Source organism: Hemiscyllium ocellatum, chromosome 9 (genome assembly GCF_020745735.1).
Source record: "Hemiscyllium ocellatum isolate sHemOce1 chromosome 9, sHemOce1.pat.X.cur, whole genome shotgun sequence".
NCBI lineage: Eukaryota > Metazoa > Chordata > Chondrichthyes > Orectolobiformes > Hemiscylliidae > Hemiscyllium > Hemiscyllium ocellatum.
Window position 1 is genome coordinate 18,020,871 of NC_083409.1, and position 19,939 is coordinate 18,040,809.

General features: G+C 46.5%; 1 gene segment (V, D, J or C); it reads right to left on the reverse strand.

Moving 5' to 3' along the window:
• Positions 1–2,178: 2,178 nt before the first annotated feature.
• On the reverse strand, positions 2,179–15,457 carry LOC132818618 (Ig kappa chain V region Mem5-like). The segment is given in 4 exon segments: positions 2,179–2,982; positions 14,367–14,401; positions 14,909–15,203; positions 15,390–15,457. Coding segments are annotated over 4 exon segments (708 nt in total).
• Between the last annotated feature and the right edge of the window lie 4,482 nt (positions 15,458–19,939).

The window sequence follows — 19,939 nt, forward strand, 5'->3', positions numbered from 1 at the left end:
CCAAGTGTCTATGTAGGTTTCCTCTGGGTGCTCTGGTTTCCTCCCACAATCTAAAGACGTGCAGGTTAGGTGAATTGGCCATGCTAAGTTACCCCTAGTGGTCAGGGATGTGTAGGTTAGGCTCATTAGTCAGGAGAAAAGCAGAGTAATAAGACAGGGGATTGGGTCTTGGGTAGGTTACTCTTCCAAGGGTCAGTGTGGACATGTTGGGCCAAGTGGCCTGTTTCCTCACTGTAGGGATTTTATGACAGTCCATTCCGGATTCCCGCCACCTGTTGAGTGAAAAAGTTCTTCACCAAATCTTATTTGCAGTGTCCATAATGAAATCTTTCAAACCATTCATTTTGTTTAATGTCATTTTGCTCTTGAGCTCCTTGTTCAATAAATGTTTTATTCTTTTTGATGAAATATGAGCTCTCTGACAGGGACAGTTAACTTTCTCCAATCAGGGAGCCCTGGCTGACAGATAAACAGAGGAGTGCCAGAAGGACTGACACTCTGGGACCTGACTCTGAATAACAACCTGCCAACCAACTTGCACCCCCCCCTCCCACTTCTGTCACCCTCAATCTCCCCATGCTTACTCTTGTTTCACCTTCGATCCAGCCTGTGCTGCCTTTGGGAGAGGTTGGCCTTCCCTCCATCACCCAGGAACGTGGTCATTATCCCAGAGCAGTCACACTTTTAACCTGAGGGTCATCACAGCTGGGGCAGGGGGAGAGAAGGTGGCACCTTCATGGTGGTCATACCTGTCATTAATCCACCGCAACCTCTCTTGGGGCTGCAAGAATTCAACCTCCCTCCCTCAGACAGCTCCCCTCCCTGGAAGGTAATATTGCTGCACCTTGTTTTGGGTTAATAAACCACTGAAATATGACTATGGGGAGCCAGCATTGGCTGGGCAGGCAGCCACGATTGACCCTGGATTCAGAAAGTCCCCTTGTAATTGGGCAACACATTAGGGAGCACAGTCTAGATTAGAGTAGTGCTGGAAAAGCACAGCAGGTCAGGCAGCATCTGAGGAGCAGGAAAATCGACATTTCTGCATTAGGGAACACAGTGCCCACTGCCTCTGAAATCCCTCCCTTACTGAGAATACACTCTCAGTATTCACCTTTCTCAGCTGCCATCTGAATTTATAATAAATTCTGTGTCCAATGACCCTGCCCCTCCAGCTACCTGATGAAGAAGCAGTGCTCTGAACGCTTCTACTTTCAAATAAACCTGTTTGACTATCACCTGGTGTTGTGTGTTTTTTAACTTTGGCCATCTGAATGAGCTGCCATCTCAGACTGAATCAGCAGAACTGTTTTCCATTCATGATTTGAGAAGATTAAAGCCTGATCTTCAATCCCCAGCACAAAGCCCATCCTCAATCCAACGCTCAGAGACACATACCTCAGAGAGACACCTACAGGCAGCACAGAGTAACACACTCACTCTGTGAGACAGGTAGCACTGAGGAACATGATCACACTCCATGCTGTAGATAGGTGTCTCCGAATGTGGGTCGTTACTGAACGCTGCCTGTAGGTGTCTCTCTGAGTAACAAATCCACACTGAGAGAGACCCCTCCAAGCAGCATTAAGTTAAACACTCGCCCTCAGAGAGGCACACATTCCAGATAGAGCTTTATTCCTGATGAAGGGCTTTGCCCGAAACATCGATTTTCCTGCTCCTCAGATGCTGCCTGACCTGCTGTGATTTTCCAGTACCACTCTAATCTAGAATCTGGTTTCCAGCATCTGCAGTCCTTGTTTTTACCTCAGAGAGACACAGCTGACAATGTCAGTGATTGGCCGAAGATTGTTTCAGCAGCTACCCAACATGCAGCAGAGATTGCACAGTGCGATCCCATCAGCTGGGCCTGGACCAACAGAGTGAAGAGGGAATGCATCAGATTGTACTTATTGAGTCCTAACAGCTGTCGGTTTCTGTTCTTTTTGGAATCTTGTAACCTACATAAATTCCTGATCAAAGGGATCATTTGAAAATGATTAATGATTGATGATTGTACCAGCCAATCTTGACAATGACCTGCTGAAATGCAGCCAATCAACTGGGGGGCGGGGAAGGTTATCTATTTCCAAAGCATACACCAGACAGAGACTGAATCTTCACCTTTATTCCCTTTTCCACATTCACATTGACAGAAAAAAAACTGTAATTAACAGCCCAGACAGAGGAAGCTGCTCAAATTCACAGCCACAATGGAGTTTAAGGAAAACATTTGTGGAGAATTGCTCAATAACATGAGAATCCTGTCCCTTTAAACAGTGACAAAGCCTTAAATTGGAACTGGCGGCTGAGCAGGAAGGAGATCTGGTTTATTGAAGCAGAGAATTCTGAGGTTCACATTGTTTTGTACAGCTGACAGTCTTCAGCAACTTCAAGAGGTTTTACTTGGCATCACAAGTCAACCCTGTCCCCATCAAACACTCCCAGAACAGGGACAGCATGGGGTTTGACACAGCATAAAGCTCCCTCGACACTGTCACAATGATCTGCTTTAACATCCAAACCTCAGAAGGTTCCCTGAGCAGTCCTGAGAAGGAAGAGAGTTGAAATTCAGTGCTGACAATGACCTTTGTCCTGCCAGCTCAGCCCTGTTCTATTTAAAATTGTGTCTCCTCTGTGGACTGTCTCCAACACTCTACACACATTCTGATCTCCTGATGCTCTTGCTGAGGGGAGAGGGGAGGGTCACGTGGGTGAGGGCACAGGAGAAGCGAGCGTCGGACTCCCAGTCAGACCCAGAGAGGGTCAGCAGGCTGCTGACACTGTAGGTGCTGTCCGAAGCTCGCAGGTAGTTGCTGGTCTGAACCCCGTCCGAAATGACTGCACCGTCTTTCTTCCACTGCACCTCCAGCTCATCGGGATAGAAGTGATTGGCAAGGCACACCAGGGTGGCAGTGTCCTTGGCATTAATCTGCTCAGGGGAGGGGGGCAGCAGGGTCAGCTTGGGCTGAGAGTTGTCACGGACTGAAAGACAAAAGAAACAATTTTAATCCCTGACATTTGAAGGGAATTCAACCCTCACAATATTCACTGGCAATACGATCTTTTTGAACATTCTTAGTCAATACAGAATAAACCCAACAAATGAACAGACACTGTTCAAATTGCTTCTTGCGATCTGAGTGTCACTGACAGGGCCAGCATTCATTACCGTCCCTAGTTGCCCCTGAGAAGGTGATGGTGAAGCAGCAGAGAGAGAAGGGACAATTTTGGACCATCAGTTATGGAATGAATGTGGGCAGCTGGAAGGGCTATCGATGGGGGAGCACTTTAGTGACAGCGATCAGAACTCAGTGAGATTGAGAGGAGGGATGGAAATGGAGAACCATGGAGCAAGTGTAAAAGTTTTCATTTTACTAAACTGTGCGGTGCTTTGGTAAAAGTGGATCGGAACCAATGGCATGATGGGAAATCAGTGTCAGGGCAGTGGGATCCCTCGAAGGATGAGACAGACTGTTCCGAATCTGTTCCCACAATGAGTAAGGGTGGGACTCCCACATCTAGACCAAAGAAACAAGAGGATTGGGGTTCACGTACTGACATGGATTGGGAACTGGTTGGCAGGCAGCACAGAAAGAATGAGTCTTTTTCTGAATGGCAGGTAATAACAACTTAGGGTGCCACAGGGTCAGCCCTTGGTACCCAGTTATTCATAATAAATAACAATAGAGTCATAGGGGCCCAAAAGACCCATCAGCCCATTGTGTCCATACTGGTCAAAAAACAACAACACAATAATTGTCATCCATTTTTCCAGCAAAAGGGAATTAGATGCAATGTGTATTTAAGAAGGAATTAGATAAATTCTTAGGATTAAAGGGATCAAAGAATGTGGGGAGAAAGTAGGAACAGGGGACTGTGTTGGATGAACTGCCATGATCATATTGAAGGGTGGAGCAGGCCTTGAAGGGCCGAATGGCCTACTGCTGCTCCTGTGTTTGATGTTTCTATCTGTTTCTCAGATAATGAAGGAATGTCTCTCATCATGTTGAAGCTGGAAGTCAGATGGGTGTGGAGGTGGAAGATGTGGCCATGGTGATTAATGCAGGTCAGTAAGGTGGTTCAGAAGACACATGGGAGAAACTGTTTTTCTTTTTCCCTTAATGGAATGAGGGCATTGCTGGATCGGCAGCATTTATTGCCCATCCCTAATCACCCAGAGGGCAGTTTAGAGTCACCCACATTGCTGTGGGTCTGGGGTCACATGGTAAGGATGGCAGTTTCCTTCTCTAAAGGACATAAGGGAATCAGATGCTTTTCCTGACAATCAACGATGGTTTCATGATCATCATTAGACTCTTAATTGCAGATTTTGTTTGGATTGAATTTGAATGCCACCATCTGCTGGATTCTAACCCTGGTCCCCAGAACATTACCTGGATCTCTGGATTAATAGCTCAGCAATAACACCATTAGACCATCACCTCCCTTATCTCATTTTTGGTTGACTGTGAAAGCAAGGTGTTTGTTTATTCTGGAACTGTATAAAACCCCAGTTAGAGCACAGTGAGAGAACTGTGTACGGTTCTGGTCACCACATACAGGAAGGATGTGATTCCATTCGAGATGGGGACAGAGGAGGAGTTTGTCTGGAATGGGGACTTTGAGCTTTGCGGAATGATTGGATTGGCTGGGACTGTTTTCTTTGGAACACAGGAGGCTGAGGGGAGATTTGATGGTGGTGTGTAAAATGATGAGGGGCCTGGACCGAGTGGGTAGGAAGGACTGATTTCCACCAGCACAGAGGGCAATAACCATGGGGAGAGATTGAAATCAGTTGGGGCAGGATTAGAGGGGGGTTGAGGGTCTTTGTTTTCACCCAGAGCTTGGTGGGATGTGGGACTCACTGTCTGAAAGGGTGGGAGAGGCAGAAACCCTCATCACATTGAAAAAACACTTAGATGTTCACTTGAAACAGCAAAACTTCCAGAGCTATGGAGCAAGAGCTGGAAAGTGGGATGGAGCGTGGTATCTCTTTAACAAACCTCCGATTACCCACAGATCAGGAGAACTTTATCCAAAAACATTGGAGAAGACTCGGATCCACACACGTCAGGAAAGAATCACGTTGGGGTGTCTGAGTAGAAGATTCTAGATTATATTTCAAACCTTGCTGCACACTATTGGGCTGAGGTCAAGGGTGAGGCTGCAAAGTGTCTCAGTGTCCTAGAGTCAGACAGGGTCACTGCTCCTAATGACCCCGTGACTCCTGGAAGGTGAGAGTGCACAGACAATGGATGAGGATCCAGATCAGGAGACTCCAACCCTTAAAGAAAGACTTGCATTTGTGTAGCACCTGTCCCCAACTCAGGGTGTCCCACTGGATCTTTCCAGCAGACTGTGCACAGCGAGATCCCAAACACCATGTGATAATTAGCAGAGAAATACATTCTGAGTGATTTTGACTGGGGGATAAATATTGACCAGGGACACCAGGGGGAACTGCCTGCTCTTCATCCAATAGTGCCGTGGAATGGCATCTTTCACAACTGAAAGACTCTCAGTTATTCCAAAAAATGAAGAATAGTTCCTTGAAGATGAAGTTGCAGGTACATAGGGAAGTGACAAAGTTATTTGGTTTGCTTTCCTTTATTTGTCAGTGCATTAGGTATTGGAGTTGGGAGCTGTTGCGGCTGTACAGGACATTGGTTAGGGCACTTTTGGAATACTGTGTGCAATTCAGTTCTCCTTGCTGTAGGAAAAATTTTGCGAATCTTAAAATGATTTACAAGGATGATGCCAAGGTTGGAGGGTTTGCATGAAAAGGAGAGACTGAATAGGCTGAGGCTGTTTTTCCTGGATCATTGCATGTTGATGGGTGACCGTATAGAGGTTTATAAAATCATGAGCGGCATAGATAAGGTGAATAGAGAAGATTTTTTCTCCAGAGTTGGGGAGTCCAGAACTGGAGGGCATAGGCTGAAGGTGACAGGGGAAAGATTTAAAAGGGACCTAAGGGACGTTTTCAATCAGAGGGAGTTAAATGTATGGAATGAGCTGCCAGAGGAGGTGGTGAAGGCTGGGACAATTACAACATTTAAAAGACATGGGTATGTAAATAGGAAGATGTTAGAGGGATATGGGCCAAATGCTGGCAAGTGGGACTAGATTAATTTCGGATATCTGGTCAGCATGGACGAGTTGGACCAAAGGGTCTGATTCTGTGCTGTCCATCCCTCTGACTCTAATTGTATTTCAATCCAGCCCTTAACACATCAGGCTCTCCCAAAGACATTTACAGACAGTTTTGTTTGACAAGCAGTCACTGTTGCAATGTCAGTAACGTGGCAGCCAGTTTCTGCACAGCAAGATCCCACTAGAAGCAATGAGATCAAAGACCAATAATGATGTTGGCTCAACGATAAATATTGGCCTGAACTCAACCCAAAGAGAAAGGAATTTGGTTCAGTTGGATGGAAAATGAGAAAATGGAAGGTAAAGGAGAAGGTAGGATTGCTGGTTAGTGATGGGATTGATTGTTACCAGAAAATAAAAGAAAGGGATGGAATTTTTGAATATCAAAGGGATCATAAAAGTGCAGGGAAAATCAACAATAGAACAAACTTAAAGAGTTTGTATCTAAATGCACAAAGCATTCTGAGTAAGGTTGACAAAGTGATGTCACAATTCCAGGTAAATTGAGTTTCCAAGGAATTTAAACTAAAGTTGAGGAGGGCTCAGGAAAGGTTATTCAAGTTTCTAGAAGATGTAAAAGGACAGAGAGTACAGAAAGGATCAGGAATCGAACATAAAGCACAGCAGATAAGGGGACAATGATGGGAAGGAGGGCAATCAATGCAGGACTGAGGGTGTTGTACTTAAATGCACACAATATACACAATGGGCTTGTAGTGCAGATTGAAACTGGCAGGTCCGATGTTGTGGGTATCACAGAGACATGGCTGTAAGGGAATTCGGGCTGGGAACTAAATATTCAAGGATGCATGTCCTATCAAAAGGACAGGCAGATGGGCAGAGGGGGAAGAGTTGCCTTGTTAGTGAGAAATGAAATTAAATCAATAGCAAGAAGTGATGTAGAGTTAGAAGGTGTAGAATCTGTGTGGGTAGAGCTGAGGAACTGCAATAAATAAAGAATCTGATGCAAGTTATGTCCAGGTCTCCAAGCAGTGACCAGGGTGTGGGGAAGGAAATCAATTAGGAGACAGAAAATGTCAGGGCAGACTTCAATGGATAGGTGGGCTGGGTAGTGTATCTCAAGGAAAGGATTTCATGGAATGTCGATGATTTTGGAGCAGCTTGTGGTTGAGCCATTATGGAACTGGCAGGTCTGGATTCAGTGATGTGTATTGAGGCAAACTTGATTAGTCAGTTTAAGGTGAAAGTATCCCTGTGGATAAATGACCATAATACGATAGAATTCCCCCTGTAGTTTGAGAGGGAGAAGCTGCAATCAGATTGAACAGTATTTCAGTTGAGTAAAGGTAACTCAATGTGGTGGAGAATAGTGGGAAGCCCGAGAATTAGGGAGCCTTTAAAAACCTGCAGAGGATAACTAAAAAAGCATTAAGGGTGGAGAATGTGAAATGTGGGAGTTATCTAGCCAGTAATATAAAAGAAGATTGCAGGAGTTTTATCAGGTGTATAAAAAGGAAGAGGGAGTCAAAAATAGACTATGGATCACTGGAAAATGAGGCTGGAGAAAGAATAACAGGAAATGAAGGAATAGCAGAGGAATTGAATAGATATTTTGCCTCAGTCTGCACCATGGAAAACACCAGCAGTGTCCCAGTAATTCAAGACTGTCAGGGGTCGGAGGGGAGTGTAGTGGCCATCACTAAGGAGGAGGTACTGGGGAAGCTGAAAGGTCTGAATATGGATAACGCACCCAGACTGGATGAACTACACCCATGTGTTCTGAAGGAGATCACTGAGGAGATTGTGGAGGCATTGGTGATGATCTTTCAGTAATCAATGGAGTCAGGGTATGGAGGTGAGATGGGGACGGATTTGGTGGGGGCAAGGGACAGGAAAATGGCTCACATACCACCCCTGTTTCAGAAGGGAGGGAGGTAGAAGATGGGACATTATCGGCCAGTTAGCCAGGACTCAGTTGTTGGTAAGGTTTTAGACTTCAATTTAAGGATGAAATTGCAGAGGATTGGAAGTGCAATGGCTTCATCAAGGAGACGTCATGCCTGGCAAATCTGTTAGAATTCTTTGAGGAGGCAATGAGCCAGTCAGACAAAGGAGAGTCCGAGGAAGTAATCTCTTTGGATTTCCACAAGGCATTTGACACAAGATAAGCGCCCACAGTATTAGTGGCAATGTAGTGGCATGGATTGAAGACTGGCAGGTTGGCATAAAGCAGAGCATGAGGAACAATGGCCGTTGGTGACTAGTAGAGTTCTGCAGTTGTCAATGTTATGGCCATAACTATTCACGTTATACATTAACAATCTGGATGAAGGAAGTGAAGACATTGTTGCTAAGTTTGCACGTGACATGAGATAGGTGGAGGGACAGGTAGTGTTGAGGAAGTGGGAAGGCTGTAAAAGCTCCTGGATAGGCTCGGAGAGTGGGCAAAGAAGTGGCAGACAGAATACAATGTGTGACAGTGTGAGGGTGTGCACTTTGGGAGGAAGAAGAGATGCAAAGACTGTTTGCTAAATAAGGAAAGCTTTTGGAAATTTAAAGCACAAACCTCATTCAGGTTTCCCTTCAGTTTAACAGGCAGGTCCAGTTTGTGCTTGGGAAGGCAAATGAAATGTTCGCATCCATTTCAATAGGGCCAGAATACAAGAGCAGAGATGTACTGCTGAGGCTGTGTAAGGCTCTGGTCAGACCACATTTTGAATATTGTGAGCAGATTTGGGACCCATATTCTAAGAAACAATGTGCTGGCATTGGAGGGGTTTACAAGAATGATCCTGGGGATGAAAGGCTTGTCATATGAGGCTTGGTTGAGGACAGTGTCTGTACTCGATGGAGTTTAGAAGAATGAGGAGGGATCTGATTGAAATTTGCAGAATACTGATCGGCCTGGATAGAGTGGATGCAGGACAGACTCGGGAACCAAGGCACAGCCTCAGAATGAAGGGCCGACCCTTTTGAGCTGAGGTGAGGAGGAATTTCTTCAGCCAGAAGGTGGTGAATCTGTGGAACTCATTGTTACAGAGGGCAGGGGAGGCCAAGTCACTAAGTGTATTTAAGACAGAGATAGATAGGTTCGTGATTGTGAAGGGGATCGAACGTTCCTGTGGAGTAGGCAGGAGAATGGGGGTGAGAAGCATATCTGCCAAGATCAAATGGCAGAGCAGATTCAATGGGCTGAATGGCTGATTTCTGCTCCTATTTCTTAAAGACTTCTGGAGAGTTTCCCCAAAACCCTGGAACACTGAACCCACTGGACTGTGAGCCCTGCTGGAGCTGTTTGTCATCAGAACTTTGCCAAGAGACAACCAAAGAGTGGAGAGAGTGTGCATCCATGTGGGAATTTCAGAATGTTTCCCAGCTCCTGGAATACCATGAGTACAGGAAGTGAAGTCTGTGACAGCAGTTAGAGCTGTGGGTTTTGGAGCTTGAGCAGCAGCTGGTGTCAGTGCGGAGCGTCTGTGAGGCTGAGAGCTCCGTGGAGAGCACGTTTCTAGATGTGGTAACTCTGCAGCCTCAGAGTATGCAGGGAGAGAGGGAATGGGGGAGCAGCAGACAGTCCAAAAGGATCAGGCAGCTAGTATAGGAGTCCCCAGGCATCCCACTCTCCAACCAGGATACAGTTCAGAATCCTGATGAGAATGATGGTTCATCTGGGGAGTGCAGCCAGAGCCAAGTCCCTGGCATCACTGGTGACTCAGCTATAATGGGGGGTTGCCGGGGCGGTGGTGGGGGGGGGGGGGGGGTGTGGGGGTGAGGGGTGGTGGGGTGGTATTAGCAAGACTGGAAGAGTGATCGTAAAAGGAGATTTGAGACTGAGGGCATCGATAGGTGTTTCTGCAGCTGCAGATGGGAATCCAGGATGGTGTGTTGTCTCCCTGGTGCCAGCGTCAAGGATGTCACTGAGCGACTGCAGAGCACCCTGAGGGGAGAGGGGGAATAGGCAGCAGTCGTGGTCCACATCGGTCCCAGTGACAGAGGGAGAAAAGGGATGTAGTCCTGCAGTCAGAATTTAGGGAGCTCAGAAGGGAAATAACATCAGGAACTCAAAAGTAGGAATCTTCAGGTTACTCCCAGTGCCCCAGGCAAGTGACAAGAGGAGCAGGAGGATAACACAAGTGACTGTGGGGCTGGGAAGAGGATCCAGGAGGGAGGGTTTTAGATTCTTGTGACATTGGGACTGGGTCTGGGGGAGATGGGACCTGGATAGACCAGACAGCGTTGCTCCTGAACAGAGCTGGCACTGAGCTCCTTTGAGGTGATCTACTCGTGCTGTTGGAGAGGGTTTAAACTAACTTGGCAGAGCTGTGGGAGTCAGGAGGGACTGTCAGAGAGGAACACCAAGGTCCACAGAATCATCAGTGCAGTCAATAAGTCACCACCCAATGGGAAGGATTTAGAGGAATACATTTGCAAGGAATTTACAGTGACCTGCAAATATAATAGTCATTACAAATGGGGTTGGGGGGGGGTGGAATTTCTTTAATTTCTGAATATAGACTGGGGTAGTAGCAGTGTGAAGGACAGAGGGGCCAGAGTCGTGAGAGTGTGTTCATGTGAATTTTCTCCAGCTGCATGTTTCCAGTCCAATGAGAAAGGAGGCTCTGCTAGATCTGGATCTTGGGAATGAGGAGGCCCAAGTGGATCTCGTGTCAGTGAGAGGACACTTAAGGAAGAGTGATCATTGTATCACAAAGTTGAGGGTGACGGTAGAAAAGAACAAAGGCCTTTTCAGGGTTAAACATCTTCACTGGGGAAAATGCCAGCTTCTATAGGAGATGGATGTCTCAGATCTGAATAAAGTGGGATCAAAGGTTGGCAGGAAAGTCCTGAAAAGAATAGTAGAGGATGTGGACCAGGTATATTCGAGACACATTTGAAGGAGGGCAAACAATTCCTGAACTTACTCAAGGGCAAAAGTGGTAGAATTATGGTAAATAAGAAAAGGGCAAAAGAGTAACTAGAGAGAGAATAGGGCCCCATGAAGATGAACAATGTACCTCTGGGTGGATCCACAAGAAATGGTTTAGGTCTTAAATGAATATTCCAGGTCAGTATTTATCATGGAGAAAGACATGGAAATTTGGGAACTTGGGAAATAAATAGTAATGTCTTGACACAAGTCCACATTATAGAAGAAGATTTCTTAAAGTGCAAGACGGTAGATAAATCTCCAGGACCTGATCAGGTGTATCCCAGGACATTGTGGAAAGCGAGGAAAGAGATGGCTGGACCCCTTGCTGAGGTATGTTTCTGATTGACAGCCATGAGTGAGGTTCTGGAGAACCAGAGAGGTTGGCTAATGTTAGCCATTATTTAAGAAAGGCTGTAAGGAAAAGCCAGGGAAATATAATCCAGTGAGCCTGAAGTCATTGCTGGGTAAGTTATTGGAGTGAGTTCTGAGGGACAGGATTTACATGCATTTGGACAATCAATGCAGTTTTGTGCATGGTAATCATGTCTCACTAACGTGATTGAGGTTGTTTGAAGAGAAGATTGATGTAGGCAGAACAGTACACACTGTCTATATGGACTTCAGCAAAGCATTTGACAAGGTTCCACATGATAGACTGATTAGTAAGATTAGGCCACATGGGATCCAGGGGGAGCTAGCCATTTGGGTAAAAAAAAATGACTTCAAGATAGGAGACAGAGAGTGGTGGTAAGTGGTTGCTTTTCAGACTGGAGATCAGATGTCAGCTGTGTGCCACAAAGATTGGTGCTGGGTCCATGGCTTTTTATCATTTAAATAAATGATTTGGATGTGAATATAGGAATTATGGCGAGTTTGTAAATGACACCAAAATTGGTGGTACAGTGGATAGTGAAGAAGCTTATCTGAGAGTACAGTGGGACCTTGATCATTTGGGGAAATGGGCAGAGGTGTGGCAAATGGACAAAAGTGCAGACTGCAGATGCTGGAAACCAGAGTTTAGATCAGACTGGTGCTGGAAAAGCACAGCATGTCAGGCAGCATCCGAGGAGCAGAAAAATCGACTTTTCGGCTAGAGGAATACTGATGAAGGGCTTTTGCCCGAAACATCGATTTTCCTGCTCCTTGGATGTTGCCTGACCTGCTGTGCTTTTCCAGCACCACTCTGATCTAAACGTGTGACAAATGGAGTTCAATTTAGATAAATGTGAGATGTTGCATTTTGGAAAGTCAAACCAGGGCAGGAGTTATACTGTTAATGGTGTGGCCCTGTGGGGTGTTGCTCAACAAAGTGACCTCAGGGTGCAGGGGCAGGGGCAGGGGCAGGGGCAGTGGCAGGGGCAGGAGCAGGGGCAGGGGCAGGGGCATTATTCCTTGACAGTGAAGTCACAGGGAGACAGGTAGATGAAGAAGGTGTTAGGTACACTTGCCTTTATTGGTCACTGCACTAAGTATCAGAGTTGGGACATCATTAACAGCTGTACAGGAAATTGGTGAGGCTATTTTGGGAATAACGTGGACAATTCTGATCATCCTGTGATAGGAAGGATGCTGTTAAACTTAAAATTCTGCAGAAAAGATTTACATGGATGTTGCCTGGAACTGGAGGGTTTGAACTGTCGGAAGAGGTTATTTTTCCTGCAGGATCGGAGACTGAGGGGTGGCCTTATAGATGTTTATAAAATCTTGACAGGCATGGACAGGGTGTATATCCCAGGTCTTTGCCTTGGGAAAGGGAATGTAAAACTAGAGGGTATAGGTTTAAGATGAGAGGCAAAAGATCCAAAAGGGACCTAAGGGGTAACTTGTCACACAGAGGGTGGTGCGTGTCCGGATCGTGCTGTCAGAGAAAGTGCTGGAGACGGATACAATTATAACATTTAAAAGATGTTTGGATGGGTACATGAATAGGAAGGGTTTAGAGGGATGTGGGCTAAATGCTGGCAAATGGGATGAGGTCAGTTTTGGATATCTAGTTAGCATGGAGGAGTTAGACCGAAAGATCTGTTTCCACGCTGTCTGACTCTGTGAACATTAGTGGCTGGAAGAGCTGAGATCTTTTACCCTGAAGGGCCGGAGGCTGAGGAGTGACCTTACAGAGGTTTATAAAATCATGAGGGACATAAATAATGTGAATAATGCAGGAAGGAGGTGAATGCTTTGTAGAGCTGGTAAACATATGCACAAAGATCATTCCAGGGATGAGGAATATCAGTTCTGAAGATAGATTGGAGAATTTGGGACTGTCTTCTTTGGAGAAAGTTACAGATCACACAACATCAGGTTATAGTCCAACAGGTTGATGTGGAAGCACTAGCTTTTGGAGCGCCGCTGACAATCATTTGATGAAGGAGGGATGCTCCGAAAGCTGGTGCTTCCAAATAAACCCCCTGTTGGACTATAACCTGGTGTTGTGTGATTTTTAACTTTGTCCACCCCAGTCCAACACCGGCACCTTCAAGTCTTTGGAGAAGGCAGCGAGGAGAATTGTTCCAGAAATTCAAAATCAGGAGGGGCCTGGAACAGAGTAAATAGGGAGAAAATGATTCCACTTGTGAAAGGATTGAGACCGAGAGGCCGCAGATTGAAAGTAATTGGAAAAGTAAGAAAAGTGAGATGAGGGAAAACATTTTCAGCCAGTGGGTGGTTAAGGTGTGGAATGCACTGCCTGAGAGTGTGGTGGAGGCAGCTTCAATTAAAACATTCCGAAGGGAATGAGACTGTTATCTGAAAAGGAACAATGTGCAGGGTGACAGGGAGAAGGCAGGAGAATGACACTCAGTCAATTGCTCATTCGGAGAGCTAGTCCAGACAGGATGGACGGAATGGCCTTCTTGTGCACTGTAACAATTCTGTGATTGTGTGATTGAGCAGAGTTAAAGCTGGGGGAGGTGGGAGCTCGGTGTCTCACTGTGCTGCTGCTGCTGCTGAGGTCAGTGAGATCAGAGACTGGGACAGGGAGCCAGAGCTCACATCAAACTCTGCCCGTGTCCGTCACACTGAGACTGGCAGGAGGCTACTCACTGATTTCACTCCATGCTGCAGGAATGGGACCACAGGCTGCAAATGGACAGAGCTCCTCCACACGGTGAGTAAAACTTACTGACTTATATCTTGCTTTTTTTAAAGAGGGCATGAAAGTAAAGAAATACAGCTGGACACCCTGTTCGACACAGTGCTCCTCAATCAACCATTTCATTCACTGCAGCTTCCCACTAACACCTTCAACAAATCCGCAACTGTATTTTAGAAAGTGTGTTTCAGTATTGAAAGGGTTAATAACAGAGGATTGAGGGTTACTTACTCAGTCTGAGCTTGGTTCCTTTACCGAACGTAAGCCACAGTGAGAGCTCCCAGTGCAGAGGCTGTACAAAAACTTCAGCTCTCTGCTTCCCTCTTATCACTGTCAACCTCTCTCTGTCTCTGTGTGTCTATCGCTCACTCTCACCCTCTCCCTGCCCCTCTCTGTCTCTCCCTCATTCATGTGTCTTTCTCTCTCTGTCTCTCTGGGTTGTTTACAGCTGGGCTCGGGAGGTTTGTGAAATTTATTTTTCGATGTTAAATCTTGAGGCAGCTCTTCACATGTGGCCATGTCGTGTAAGAGGGAAACTTGAGGCCTTCAGTGAGCGTTGAGACACCACAGGGACTGGAGTGTGCCGTGGACAGTGGAAATCCCAGTTTGGGGTAATTTGATCAGTTACATTCAGATCTAACTGGATATATCACTTCAGGCGGTGAGACTGTGTGTTCATTATTATACATTTTATGCAACTGTGCGATGTGTCAGTCCAGGAGGTGGTGTTGTGCGTGTTGAGGTTTTTGTATGGCTCTGTATCACTGTGTCGAGGGGAGCTGTAATGCTGCTGACAGTAATAGTCAGCGACATCCTCATTCTGAACGTTGCTGATTGTCAGGGTGAAACTGGTCCCTGATCCACTGCCGGTGAATCGATCGGAGACTCCTGTGAATCGAGTTGCTGCATTGTAGATCAGGAGAGAGGGTTTCTGACCTTCTCGCTGCTGGTACCAAGCAAGGTAGCTGCTAATGCTTTGACTGGCCTTACAGGTGATGGTTGCGGTCTGGCCCAGTCCCACTGACAGCACCGGGGGAGACTGGGTCATGGTGATGTCCCCACTGATACCTGAGGGGTCAGAGAGAAACACAGTGAAGTCAGAACTGTCACAGAAAGAGCCGGTCAAATGAGAGATTGTTGGAGACTCTGAGCATTCCTCTGGTTTCAGCATTTTCCCTTCAATCACAAGTCAGTGGAATTGGAGTGAAATGGAGAGCAGCTAAAGATTCAAGGTGGAAGGAGAGAGATTTGTACCTGCGACACAGAATGCCAGGGGCCAGATCAGCTGGATGTGTGAAATCATGGTGTGTGCTCCTGTGCCTGTGCCTGGTTCCTGATAAACTCTCCCTTCACTGGGCTCTGCTTTATAAAGCTGCAGCCTGTGAGAGTCTGACTGGGTGTTCCTCAGTATGTAAATGGCATCAGGCAGAGAGAGCCACGTCAGCCCCTCACACTTCCTCTTCTCTCTCTCTCTCTCTCTGTCTCAGAGTCATTGATGTGATCAACATTGAATGAGGCCATTTGGCCCATTGTGTCTGTGCTGGTAAACAGATATCTGATGAAACTAATCCCATCCTCCAGCTCTTGGCCCGTTACCCTGGAGGTTACAGCAACACTGCTCCAATGTCACGAGAGTTTGTGACTCAACCAGCCTTTCAGGCAGTGAGTTCCAGACTCCCACCACCCTCTGGGTGAAAACATTTCTTCTCAACTCTCCTCTCACTCTCCAATTCTCCAACTCGCCTGGCCATGGACTCACTCGTGTTCAGAACGATGAGAGGGGATCTGATTGAAACATATAAAATTGTAACAGGGCTGGGCAGGGAGGAGGTTTCCCCTGGTTGGGGAGTCTGGAACCAGGGGACACAGGCTCAGGGGGATACAGGGTAGACCATTTAGGACTGAGATGAGGAAACATTTCTTCACTCAGAGGGTGGTCAACCTGTGGAATTCGCTACCACTGAAGGCTGTGGAGGACAAGGAACTGAATATATTCAAGAAAACAAGAGAGATAATTGTTTTGCATTTTAACAGCTTGAAGAGAATGGGGAGAAGGCAGGAATATGGCTTTGAGAGAGAGGATCAGCCATAGATCATAGAATGCCTACAGTGTGGAAACAGGCCATTTGGCCCGACAAGCCCACACTGACCCTCGAAGAAATTATGACATTCAAAAATTGATACAGCCATGATCATACTGAATGACAGAGCAGACTCAAAGGGCCGAATGGCCTACTGCTGCTCCAAGTTTCTACGTGTCCATGTCTGTGTTACCTTCAATCTCTGTACCAGGTTTTTAAGTCTTTTACTCATGTAAAAAGTGCCATCCTACCTACCCTGTCACTGTTCTGAATAATCTTATCCCTCTCTATCAGGTCCCTGTTAAGCCTTCACTGCTCAAAGCTCACATTCAGGCAGCATCCTGGGAAATCTCCCCTGTACCCTCTCAGGTACAATCACATTCTTCCCAGAGTGTGGTGACCAGGACCTATCCCTCTCTCTCTCTGACTCACATCTGCCATTTCTTTCTCTCTACCTCTACCTCTACCTCTCTCTCCCACTGTTAATCTCTTTCATGTTCTCTCTCTCTCTCACACACACACACACACACCCTGTCTCATAGCCACTCTCTCCAACTCACTGATGCTTTCTCACTCCATCTTATCATCTGTTTCTCCATCTCTCACTGTCTCTGTTACTCGCTCCCTCTCTCACTTCAATTAAAAGCCTCCAATTGTTATCTGTCACTCTCTATTCCTCCCTCTTTCTCTCTCCTTCCCTCTCGACCTCCCAATTTACAGTCTCTCTCCCTCTCTCTGTCATTATAAATCTACCCATACTCATCTCTCTCTCTCACACTCAACCCTACCCTCCCTCTCAACTCTCTTCATGCTTAGTCTCACACCCATCCTGTCTCTCACTCTCTCTCTCTCTCTCTCCTTGTCTCTTTCTCTCTCTCCATCCCTCTCAGTCACACTGTCTCACATCTTGTTTCACTCTCTATCCCTCAGCCTCACCATTTCTACCTCCCTCTACCTCTCTCTTGGTCCCCTCACATATCTTACACCGTATCAGATGCTCGTCCCTCTATCTCTCTCTCTCACTTACTTTCTTTCTTTCTTTCTCTCTCTCTCACTCACACACACACACGCACGCCCACACTCACTATTTTTCCCTCCATCTCTCTCTGTCTCACTGCTCTCTCTTTCTGACAGTGTCCTGGGTGGTGACAGTTGAATGCAGGATAAATCTCCCTCTGCTCTGCTCCACTAATGGATGTTAACCCTTGACCCCTGTCTTCTTCTGGAGTAAGGCCCCATTTCCACGTTGACCAGGGTTTGGCCTCTCTCAGGAAGATGGACAGATTCTGGTCAAATGAAGGGCAGTTCTGTGCTGTTCTGTGCTGTTGGCCTATTCTCACTGGGGACTGGTTTGGACACAAAGCTCATTCCATGAAGGCCCAGCAGAGAGAGGAGATCCTCAGATCATCAGTGTGAGTTGGAGGCACAGGACAAGCTCTGACCCACTGACCCATCCTGTCCATTCACAACATGTTCCAATCCCTTCCCCTCTCCTTCCCCTTCCATGGTCAGTCTTTTCTGAATGGAGTGGTCCCTTCCCTGTCTCACACCAAGGAGGAGATGGACAGATATTTAATGGGTAATGGGTTAAAGGATGATGGAGAGTGAGCAGGAAAGTGGAGTTGAGTCTGAGATGGGATCAGCCATGATTGTATTAAATGGTGGAGTGGGCTCGAGGGGCTGAATTGCCTGCTCCTGCTCCTAGTTCTTATGTTCCTCCACCCTCTCCCCCATCCCTCTTACTGCAACTTTGTGTACATTCGTGGAATGTTTGGACATTGAACGAGTTATGTGAATTCAAGATTTGTGTGGATTTAATGTGGGGACAGAATTGCACACGGGCTGTGATAGCTCCTGCGGTTGAATATCCTGCTGGCAGGCTTCCGCCTTCCATATACAGAATGGGGAAGTGGGGGAGGTGGGAATGTACTGCTGGGGTACACGGCACTGTCCTCTAGCAATGTGGTTGACTCTCTAGTGCCCTCTGAAATGGCCGCGCAAGGCTCTCAGTTGTATCAATTGTGACAATGTTTCAACAAAGAAATGAGACCGGACGGACCACAGGCATCGATCTAGACACCGAAAAGACAATGACAGAAACAGTCCTGTCTACCCTGCTCCATCCTCCTTACTGACATTTGGGAGTTAGTGCCAAATTCAGGAGAGCTGTCTCACAGACTAGTCAAGCAACAGCCTGACACTGTCATACTCACAGAACCATACAGACAATGTCCCAGACACCACCATCACTGTCCCTGCATGTGTCCTGTCCCACCAGAAAGGCAGACCCAGCAGAGCTGATGACACAGTGGTCTACAGCCAGAAGGGAGTTACCCTGGGAAATCTCAAAGCTGGCTCTGGACCTCATGACACCAGGTTAAACATGGGCGAGGAAACCTCCTGGTGATTACAAGATATCTTGCTCCCTCGGCTGATGAATCAGTCTCTCCTAGATGTTGAACAACATTTGGAGGAAGCACTGAGGGTGATGACAGCAGAGAGTGTACTCTGGGTGGGGGGTTTCAATGTCCACCACTGAGAGTGGCTCGGCAGCAGCATTACTGATCGAGCTGGTTGGTTCCTCATGGATGTAGCTGAGGGACTGGCTCTGCAGCTGGAACCAAAATGATGGAAAAAGATGCTTGACCCCATCCTCACCAATCTTGTGGCTGTAGATGCATCTGTCCTTGACAGTGTTGGTAAGAGTGACCATCACACAGTCCTTGTGGAAACAAAGTCTGACCTTCACATTGAGAATCCCCTCCATTGTGTTGTGTGGTACTATCACCGTACTAAATAGGACAGACTCCAAACAGATATTGCAACTCAAGGCAAACTCGTAAATGGGGATGATTGCCAAAGATTGCATAATGCTCAGCACTCTTCTCAACTCCTCAGATACTGAAGCAGTCCACGTGCAAATGCAACAATATCTGGACAATATCCAGGTTTTGTCTGAGAAGTGACATTTCCCATTGGTGCCATGCAAATGCCAGCCAATCACCATCACCAATAAGAGACAAACTTAACATCGCCCCTTGACAATCAATGCTATTACCATCACTGAATCCCTACGATCAACATTCTTGAGGTGCCATTGACCAGAAACACAACTGGATTCACCAAAGAAACACAGTGGTTACAAGAGCAAGTTAGAGGCTAGGAATACTGCATCCAGTAATTCAACTCCTGATCCCCCAAAGCCTGTCAACCAAGTCAGGAGTGTGAGCAAATACTCCCCACTTGCCTGGACAGGTGCAGCTCCAACAACATTCACAGAGTCATACAGCACAGGAACAAACCCTTAAGCCAAACTTCTACGTGCTGACCAGGTTTTCTGAAGTGAACTCATCTTATTTGCCTGCATTTCACACATATCCCTTGAAACCTTTCCTATCTATGTCTATTGTATCCTATGTCTTTCTTATCCACTCAAAAAGCTTGATACTATCCAGAGCAAAGCAAACTCCTTGATTGGCATCGCATTCTCAAAGCATCCAAACTCACCGTCACTGACGCTCCATAGCAGCAGTGTGTATTATCGAAAAGATGCACTGCAGAAATTCATCACCGATCTTCAGATAGCACCTTCCAAACCCATGGACAAAAATAGAAATTGCAGGAAAAGCTTAGCAGGTCTGGCAGCATCTTGGAGAGAAATCAGAATTAACATTTCGGGTTGAGCATGAAATATTAACTCTGATTTCTCTTCACAGATGCTGC